General features: G+C 31.8%; 1 protein-coding gene across 1 annotated transcript; it reads right to left on the reverse strand.

Annotated features, from left to right (window-relative positions):
- Nucleotides 1-8,248: 8,248 nt before the first annotated feature.
- On the reverse strand, nucleotides 8,249-10,339 carry LOC107901235 (probable polyol transporter 6). Its single transcript, XM_016827153.2, has 2 exons — nucleotides 9,914-10,339; nucleotides 8,249-9,739 (listed from the first exon to the last, which is right to left on the reverse strand). Exons 1-2 carry the CDS (start codon nucleotides 10,053-10,055, stop codon nucleotides 8,355-8,357), a joined length of 1,527 nt encoding a protein of 508 aa, XP_016682642.1. The 5' UTR covers nucleotides 10,056-10,339; the 3' UTR covers nucleotides 8,249-8,354.
- Between the last annotated feature and the right edge of the window lie 224 nt (nucleotides 10,340-10,563).

Below are 10,563 nucleotides of genomic sequence, written 5' to 3' on the forward strand. Positions count from 1 at the left end.
AAATTGAAAAGGTGAGTTCTATCACTTAATGTGAGTATGTAGTAGTCATTTTTCGGAAAGAGGTTGTAATCATGAGAGTGGTAATCTATATCAACTTCTGTTGATTTTGTTGAGTAACGAGATTACATGTGCTAATAGGGTGTTGCCAAGTGTAATAAACTCATGGTCAGAGGCGAATCTAGGAGTTAGTAGGGCTGTCCCCCTAAAATAAAAAATTGCTATCAACTCTTTAAAAAATTTTAAAATTTTAAATTAGTAAAGGTAAAATTATAATTTGGCCTCTCAAATTATAAAATTTTGATTTAACCCTTTAAAAATTATAAAAATATAAAGTATTAAAAATTAAAATTTTATTCGATCGTCCCTAAAAATTTCTGGATTCGCCCTTAGTTTGTGGTTTCCGTGTATGCCTTAATTTTTTCTTCCAATACAAAACCATAGCTCTGCATTTCTTAGGGGAAACTAATTAAAAGGTAGTTTCGCTAAAATTGTGCTTCTTTATTTGACTCTTGTAGTTTCCTCTATGTTTTTTCTTCTAATACCAGGTTAGTTTTTCTCTTTGTATCTTCATATTTTCTTCTTCATCTTCTGTTCTTGCTTTATTCTTTTCGTTCCGTCCATGGCTAATGTAACTAGAAGAAGAACCACTAGGGGGGTCCTCCATCAGCTGTAGTTGATTCATTTCCTTGGAATATCGATATAGAAATTGTTTGATAGCTTTGAAGGTTGAGTGTTTGAAATGAAATCCTTGGGGATTTGTTTAGAGGCTAGAGTGTGCAGTAAGGTTTCTCAGAAGGATGATAATTGATTGTGTTTTTGTTCATTTGCCTCTAAACCCAATTTCCCGTGGGATATTAATTCATTACAGCTTAAACCCAAACCAATTCTTGCCCAAAGGGTGGGCTATTCTACGAGCTTATAGGGAGATGAAATGGAACCCCTCGATTAGGAAAGTTAGTAGGTTTGAAGGATCACGAATGTACTGATCGTTATGATTTTGTGCCCTGATTTCGTGATTATGTTTGTAATTTTAAAAATAGATTGATTAAATAAAGTTTCATAGTTACATTATTATCGTTTTGTATAATTATCATCAATGATTTTTTTTCATGAAAAGAAAAACGAATAAGAAAATATTAATTTCATTAATTACTTAAGGTTTAACTAATTTTAAGTTACATCATAAAAATATATTATGATGTGGGAAGATAACTTATATTAGTAGTTTGCTTTTTTTTTAAAAGTATATTAGTAGTTAATTTAAATTGTTTATCGTTTGAGGAATCAAAATGAGTAATTGATTCATTAGATTACTATGTGGTCTATTAAATCTTGAAGAGATATATTTTTTTAGGTATCAAAGCAGTTAATTCATAGAAAGCAAAAACATAGGTGTGGTTGTCTGGATTAATAGTACATTAGACAAAACCTAAGTAGAATTTATCTTGGATCCATTTATGAATTTATTTACTTGTAACATTCATTATGTGACTTACCTCAATCCTAAGTGACTGACCATATGTACCTAACTCATATGTTTTGACATATTGAAAGTTTGTGTTCCTTTAGTATTAGAGCCGGAAGTTGACATGTTGGGTATATGACTTATGTATTGTATGACTTCACTTACAATAATGGAAATCATATCTCATTTAATGAGTAAACGGTATTCTCTTATTAACATTGCATGGATTATGAAAAAGGAACATGGTCACGGGTTATTTATTAGGGGCGATTGCTTGTTATTACTATTTTTTAGTAATAATATTTTTTCATCATGGAAAATGAAATGGTGACAATTAAATAAAATAGGATCATATTGGGCGAACAAATTTAAGCCAAAAGGATTAAGGATATTTAGGGTAATATACTAATGATAAGGTCACTGGTAGAGACATTCAGGGGGGTTAGCAAGGCCCAAACCCTCTTGAATTTTGTAAAATTTCCTTTAAGTCCCTTTGAGTTTTGAAATTTTTTATTTCAGTATTATAATTAGTGTTTAAAAAAATTTTGTGTTCCCCAAAGGATTTCAAAGTTTTTTTTTTGTTAATTTGATTTCTTTTATTGTATTTATATTTTTTAATGATAAATTTAGTAACATTTTTAGTTTAATTTGGTAAACTAATACAAAGTAGTATCTAAATAAAAATAAAGTTTAGTACTTGTACTATCTAAGTATAAATAGTATCTAAATATTAATTATGTAAAAAATAAACTTAAATAATTATAATCTCTAATACAAATTGAGCATTCAACTTATTTTGTTTTTCTTAAATTATGGTGATCAAGATTATCCCAATTTTAAAAATACCTTGTTGAAAATAGGCCTAAATCATGTGAATCAGGCCTACTTTGAACATGTATATTTTTTATAAATATCCCGAGCCCCCTTTATCAACAATTTTGGCTCCGGTCCTTGTTATTGGATAAAAACATAAATCTAAAATGCTTTCATAATAGTATGTAATGGGGAGATCAGTCATGATACTTTTAGGGAATTTACTTCATAACTAAATAATGTTGTAATTAATAGATGAAGAGTCGAAATTTAATTATAAATTATTTAAATTCTAATTATATATATCTGACTGATTAGCTCAACACAATTTTGTATGGATTGCAAATTAGAATCATTGTGAAAAATGGATGAAAACAATGAATAAGAAATAGATTGTGTGGATTACTATATATAGTAAATGCATTTTTTTCGAAAGGTACAAGAGATGACATAGATATTAATTTAATTTCTTTGAATTATTATTTAATTGAATGTAATTAAATAGTTGAGTGCAAAATGAAAAATTAAATTAATTAGTCATTATAGTTTTACTGAATAGAACAATTAATTTATTTACTTATATATTCTAATACAATAAAGTCGGCATGACTTTGACAGAATTAGAATTAAGTTGAGAAAATAATTTAATTTTAATTAATTAAATTAAATAATATTTTAGGAATAGAAAACTAATGGTGAATAATTATATGAACTTGCTTTTAATTTAATTTTAATCAATAAAAAAAGTAATTAAATCTCACCAATTACATAATCTAAAGCATGAGCTAGTAATTTCTAACATTCTTTAACAATTTTCTATAAAAAATTCAAACTAAAACTCACTTTCCTTAAGCAAGTTTGTGGACGAGAATGGAAAAGTGAAAGGAAATTTTGTTTCTTTCTTCCTTAAGCAATTGATGCAGAAGACGAGGCCCATGGCTATATATATTACAATTAGCAATGTAATTAAGTTAATTCAAACATTAGTTTAATGACTGAATAAGCTTAACCCCTTTGTTAGTGGAAAATGATGATACCATATAAAATTAATTATCATGAATTACAAATGGTTTAATTTCTATTATGAACTTTGCTTAATTGCCTTTTAAGGCACTAATAAATTTCAACATCAATTTCTTTTCACTTTAATCACTAATTAATTTAGTCACTGCACTATTTTTATTAACCGATTTATTTTAATAACACCTAATCATTCAACCCTTGTTGATCTGTACTTGACTTGTAAGTATTCTGTTTTAAATATTTATTAACTCAATTCAATTAATTCGGTTCGAAACCGAATTTTACAACACCGTTAAAAACCAGTTACATCTACCAGATTTTCAATACAATCCAATTGTTTTTCTATTGTATGAAGACTTAAATTTGTATAATTGTTTTTCTCTAGCTCTTCTATTCTAGTTTATTTATGAATGTATTGGATTTCTGTAAAGGGTGGATGTTGAGATTCATCTTCCTCTCTATTTGTTTGCCATTTTGTATTACTTTTATTGCATTGATAGTTTTCATGTAATAATCTTCAAACCATTACCATTCAAAGAATTTTAAAAGAACTTTATGAGTATTCATAAATTTGTAATCTTCTTGAAGAATTTCTTGTTTCTCATCATACATTCTCTATTTTTCTTGTGTATTATTTTTGGAATAAAAAATATTCTCTAAACCATATTCTTATTAATCTCAAAGGCTTTTATAGTATGAAAATCTCTAGATTTCCTTTCATTCTCACCTTATTAGTCATTGTTAGAATAGGTGATGCGGTCGTTGAAAGCACCAAAAATATCCTATCCCTAATAAATAATGAAAAAGAATAGTAAAAGGGAAGTAGGGTCAAATCCTTAGGGACTGGATTTGCACAATGTCTTGTTCCGTGAAATCCCAAGCAAAATCTTGCCCAAAAAAACCTGCGTTCCTGGAAAAAATAAGAAAATAACATAATTAAAGGTTTGGATCTGGAAATGAAAAATAAAATAAAAACAGAATTAAGAATATTGAATAAAAAATTTGAGAAATTAAAAATAAAGTTGAGAGACAGGAAATTCTTATGGGAGGTTCTAGCCTCCAGTTGTCTCGTTCCGCCTTGGGTTCAATCCTCGGCTTTTAGATGATCCTTCCCAAACCGAATAAGCCAGTTATAGTCGAAGAGGACGCCTACGACCACCAGCTCCAAGGATTTAGACTTACTATTTAGTGGAACCTAACTCTAGCCAACAATCGCTTCTATGGGATCGTCTTATGCTAGATCAATGCTTCTTAATGGCGAATCCCACGCAATTTTGTCTCTTGGGCTCGCCAACCTTTGACGCAGTAAGCTAACGAACCGACTGTGCAACATTCCTAAAACATACAAAGCGGCCGCCTTTGCATACGTTGAAAAGCTTACTTACGGAAGCATCAGCCCCGTAGTGCAGAGAAATGATGAATACTCGACGAGGAGACTAAGTACTGACTCTAAGCCTCAAGAACTCTTTTTGAGGAATATCGACAACCTTCGGCTAGATGGGTTTAGTGGCTCATGGTTGTGGTGGGAAAGAAAATAAATAAATAAAAATGGAGATTTTATTGAAAGGAAATATGAGGAGGACAAAAGCCTAGACTTTTGGGGAAAGAGTGTTTACAGAAAAAGATGGATGCCTTTTGAGTCACTTCACCTCCTATTTATAGTGCTAGGGGAGATAGTCTAATCCTACTTAAACTCCCAAAAGATAAATTCATTTAATTGAAGATAAATAAAGATAAATAAAATTAAATCCTAAAATTAAATAATCCTTAATAATTATCTTAATATTAATTATCTTAATATAATTAAAATAGAGTCTGATAGAATAACATCTCTTATTTTTGCATTTCAACCCCTATGTCCTCCATGATAGCACTTTTGGCACCAACTTTTCCTTATGTCGCCCATTTTATCTCTAAATTCACACTTTTGACCCTTAATTTTACTTTTGCTTCAAATTTAGTCCCTATGAGATAAAAGATCATAAATAGCTCAAATTAGCAGGATCATACTCAGGATAAATACATAATTAATACATAAAAATACGTTATTCTAAAGTGTTATCAATAGGTTAGCGACATATTGGGTTAATTTGAGAGGCTCTTTCTTACCTATGACAAATAGGTTGGGTATAATTTAAGTAGTTATGTGGTTAGTATTAAAGAGATAGAGACTTTGGCTATTCTAAAATTCGTTCTTTGTATACATGTATTCAATTCTTCTTTTATATTTAATTGTTGAAATGTTGCATTAAATTTCTTTTATCTCCAAAGTATTTCTTGGAGATGTTCTAGGAGACCAATTAAACTTGGATTCAACTATACCATCTCGGAGTTGAGTGATTTGGTTTAATGTAACGTTTCGAATGGGAGTTGGTTCAACTAGATTTACGACTCTTTCTGTAATATTTCAAACTCGACCTAAAAGTCCAGTCAAATCTAAAACGTCATAGTGGTTGCCAAAGTGACCGCTCGATCAATTGTTCAATAACTACAAATTAAAATGTAAATTTAAACATACATACTTATAAATATATATTAAAAATATATTAAAATCAATTAACACAACCCAATCAAATAATCAAATAATTAATTGGTATAAAAAAACGACCAGCTAAACTTATGGATCAAAGTACATGCCAAGGCTAACTAAGTGAAAACGTCTTTACAAAGTACGGATTGCAGAGACTCCTTTGTGATGTTGCTCAATCACGAACTATCTGTTACTTGTGCATGAAATTAAAAACTTCAACATTAAACTTTTTATATCTCAATGGTGTTTTACTAAAGTCTAACAAAAATATCGCATAATTAAACCAAATTACAAGAACTCAAACTTTGTAACGACATAATTTAAAATTAAAAACATTTTATTAAAATGTAAACATGATTGTCAAGAATCAAGCATCAAATTGTAGTCTCACTTTAATAAGATAAAGCAACATATAAATTTATCGTTACACATTCAACATCATAGAAAATATATATTTAACCCAAGTAACCATTTGTGGGATAAACATGTGGAATACCCAAGTATTTATTTGAACCCCGTAACGATACGATATAAACGATAACAATACTCTAGTGCATGCAGGGTACGACTTAATCAATCAACACACCAAATGTGCAAAGCATAACAATATGATACTCTTGGGTGCTTATAGCAACCAACATAAATACATATTTAAAAAGCTCTTTTTCTAGGACATGACAACTATGTATAGATAGTTTTTCTACGACGTTTACTACGGCCAATAATAAGCATAATATTCATTTTTAGTTCACCTCCACAGATACATACTTCTAATACACAATATAAATAACAAGAGTATTCAATTATAGCATATTCACATTAGCAAGTAATTTAGAAAAATTATAAGATATTTTTAAAAAATAGAGAACACAAATCGTAATTCTAAGTGTTTCGTTGATAGAAACAAAATTTAGCCACTTATGTTATCATGTTGTAATATTTTAGTCACTAAGTATTAATTGTCGTTAACGGTAAGCTGACGTGGCATGTTAAATCATCAATTCAAATGAAACTCTTAGGTTAAATTATACAATTAGTCTCTATATTTTTTTTTCATTTTGAGCAATTTAATTTTTTTCCTTTTATGTTTTTTGAACTTTCCTTCTTTTTTTCATTCCCTCTTCTTCATTTCTTTTAACGTAATTTTTTTTATATTTTTTATTTGTTAAAACTAGTCCCTATATTTTTATATTTTTGAACAATTTAATTTTTTCTTTTTATTTCTTTATTTTCCTTTTCTTCTTCCCCTTTATTTTTCTCTCTTCTCATATTCTTCATTGCAGAAACATAATTTTTTCCCACCAAATAAACTAAGTCCTTGTTTCTTTCACATGATTCCTAAATTGAATTTCACTCAAAACCGAATATCAATCATTCTTAATCGAATCTCTATTTGAATATAACTTAATTTTGAAACTAAAATTGGATCTAAATAATCACTATAAAAAACCATATCTTAATCAAATCTAAACATGAATTGAATTAATTATATTCAAAACAAATTTTTCTGGTTCCAAACTTTTACAGAATCATGTAGATTACATTTTCTTTTCTTTTCTGACGAATAAAATTAAGCAAACAATAAAATTGATCTAAACTTTCTTGAATATTCCCAAGTAAGCTTGATTGGAAGTCTAGCATAGATGAACCGAAGAGAGAAAGGGAGCATGGAACCAAACTAGTTTGGGTAAAGTTGAGAGTAAGTTTCGTATGGTGGTCGTTTTAGTCATTAATAGTATAGAGCTTGTTTGAAAAATCCGTGAAATAACGTAGTTTCGAGAGGGCGAGAATGTTATAGGTAAGATAAGATGATCGTGGGGGTTGGTTAGGAGGTTAGGAGAACAGGCTTGAGAAACTTTGTTGAGGGTGGACTGCCATAAGTCATGACTGGCGAGGTCTTCGAGTGAAGCGAGCTTGTGGATTAGGTCATTAAGAGATCCAAATTGATTCGTTAAAGCGATGATGGATTATAAGAGTTTTAATTGTGGGGTGAGAATATGCGAAGCAAGTTTTATTTTGGTTTCAACTTTCTCCTTTTCTTTTTTTATAAACATAAAAAAGTTTTAACAAATAGAAAATATAAAAAAACTATGTTAAAAGATATGAAGAAGGGAGCAAAACAGAGAGAGAAGCAGAAGATAATAGAAAATAAAGAAAAAAAGAGTTAAAAGAACATAAAAGAAAAAAAAATTAAATTGCTTAAAACGAAAAAAAATATGAGAACCAATTGTATAATTTAACCTAAAATTTTTGTTTGAAATGATGATTTAACGTGTCATGTCAATTTCTCGTTACACTGTTAACGACAATTAACGGCTCAATGACTAAAATGTTACAACATGCTAACGTAAGTGACTAAAACATAATGTTTTAAATATAAATGACTAAATGTAATATAAGATAAACAAAAATGACTATTTTGATAATTTACCCATTATTATTATTTTGCTAAATTTGATTCCACTTCTTCTAATTCTCACCCTAAAATTATATATGATTTAAAATAAAAAGAAAAACATCATACTACATCTCCCTCATTTGCATTCCCCTTTGATCATCACCAGTTGTGTCTTTATCCTCAAAGAGTGCCCATACCTCTTCCAAGCTCTTGTTTTTGGTCTCGGGAAGAAAGAAATAAAAGAAGAGAGTGGCCACCACCATGATTCCAGACAGCACAAAGAACATTCCCCCGAATGTTATTTTCTCGGATATTGTCAGAAACGTCATCGACATCACCCCACTCACCAACCTATTCACCGATATAGCCAGGCCCGTGCCCTGGGCCCGAAGCCTCAATGGGAATATTTCCGATGAATAAACCCATGTGATCGGACCCAGCCCGATTGAGAAGAAGGAAACATCGGCGCAAACAGCAATGATGCACACAATGATTGCCCACAATGGTTTGGTTTCTGAGTGTTGGAGAAACTTGGAACCCATGCCCAAAACAGCCAATGATAAGGCCATCCCAATTGACCCTAGCAACAACAAAGGCCGTCTTCCGAATCTGTCCAAATAAACAGCTGAAATCAACACAAAAGTAGCCTTGGCTACTCCCATTATCACATTCACACCGAAGAGCTGTCTCTTATCTTGAATCCCAGCATCTTTGAACACTTCGGGACAATAGTATATAACAGCATCATTGCCTGATGCTTGCATGAAAAAGTTAATCCCAATGGCTGCAATGATAATTCTACAAACGGGTTTTGATGGGTTTAATAGAAGCTCTTTCCATACCCCCTGGCCACGCCAATCGCTGTGGTTTGATGAGGTTGCTTCGCCTAAATCCATGGCAGCGGCTTTCGTTATTTCACTGAGTCTAAATTCAGCTTCTTGAACAGTATCCGAGACTTTGATCAATACCCTTTTTGCTTCATGGGTTCTACCTTTCATCACCAGCCAACGAGGTGATTCTGGCATTGCTGTAACACCAATTCCAATGGCAATTGCGGGTACTGCTGCGAGGCCAAGCATCAGTCTCCAGTTTAGGTTTTGGGGCAAACCTGATAAGGAAAAGTTAACGATGTAGCCTAGCAGGATGCCAGACACAATGAATACCTCAGGGAGGGAAGTGAGGAACCCACGTTTCATAGCGGGAGAGATCTCAGCTGTGTAGAGAGGTGCAATCATAAGGGAATAGCCAACGCCAATGCCAGCAACTATGCGGCCAGCTAGGAGCAACGGAAAAGAAGGTGCAAATCCCATTAAAAGTGCACCCACAAGGAATGTGGCTGCTGCTAGAACAATTGTGTAACGTCTGCCTATGTAATCTGATGTTTTGCCAGATGCAAGTGAGCCTACAAGTGAAAGTACATTCAAGCTACCCACCAAGATTTCTACTTGAACTGATGTGATTTTGAGGTTTTCTTTGATAAACAGCACTGCTCCACTCATTACACCAATATCTGCACAAGAAATAAATAAACAGAGCAATTCGCCCTCAAAAAGAAGTCCACTGATTTGGCCAAAAAAGAAGCCAATACAAGATACAGGCATTAATAAATCGTGGGATTTTGACAATTTTAGGGTTAAAAAAATCGTAGTAGTTGGAAGAGAGACAAATTGAAAGCGAGACTCACCATAGCCTAAGAGAATCGAGTTTGTGGAGGCCAAAAGAGCACATAAAAGAGTGAACTTGTTTAGACCAGCGGTGCTTGTAAGGCGAAAATCATCTTCACCAGCCGCCTTCTGTTGTTGGGATTCCATCTCATTGGCGTCCATTTGAGCTACCTCTGCGCTTTTTCTAACCTTAAAGCACTTACGAAAGAGAAAAATAGGCGTGGGAAGTGTGGAGGCTAAAACGAGGAGGTTGGTTTTGGATGGATAAAACGAGGAGTTGGTTGAAAGTAGAGTTAATGGAGTTTGTTTGGATCCCCCAATGGAACTCAAACTGCGTGAGAAATCAGAAAAATTGCAAATGGAGCTGAACTGGCATATGTAGGGCTAGGAATGAACAGGTTCGCAGTAGTGGGCTGGAGATATCATATTAAAATATCATGCTTCGTCACCTGCCATTTCGTCTTTCTTTGTCCTACAAATATTAAACACTTCCTCTCTTACAGTAAACTATAACTTACAATGGGTAATTGCAGGTTTCCATTCAAATATGCATAAATTATAAATTTACTCTTTTCCAAACTTTGAAATTTTATTTTTTACCTAAATTGTATCATTTCAATTCAATTATGTTACACTTACGGATATCTTTTTCTTATGGGCAATTAAAGAG

This window comes from Gossypium hirsutum, chromosome D06 (genome assembly GCF_007990345.1).
Source record: "Gossypium hirsutum isolate 1008001.06 chromosome D06, Gossypium_hirsutum_v2.1, whole genome shotgun sequence".
In the NCBI taxonomy this organism is placed as follows: Eukaryota; Viridiplantae; Streptophyta; class Magnoliopsida; order Malvales; family Malvaceae; genus Gossypium; species Gossypium hirsutum.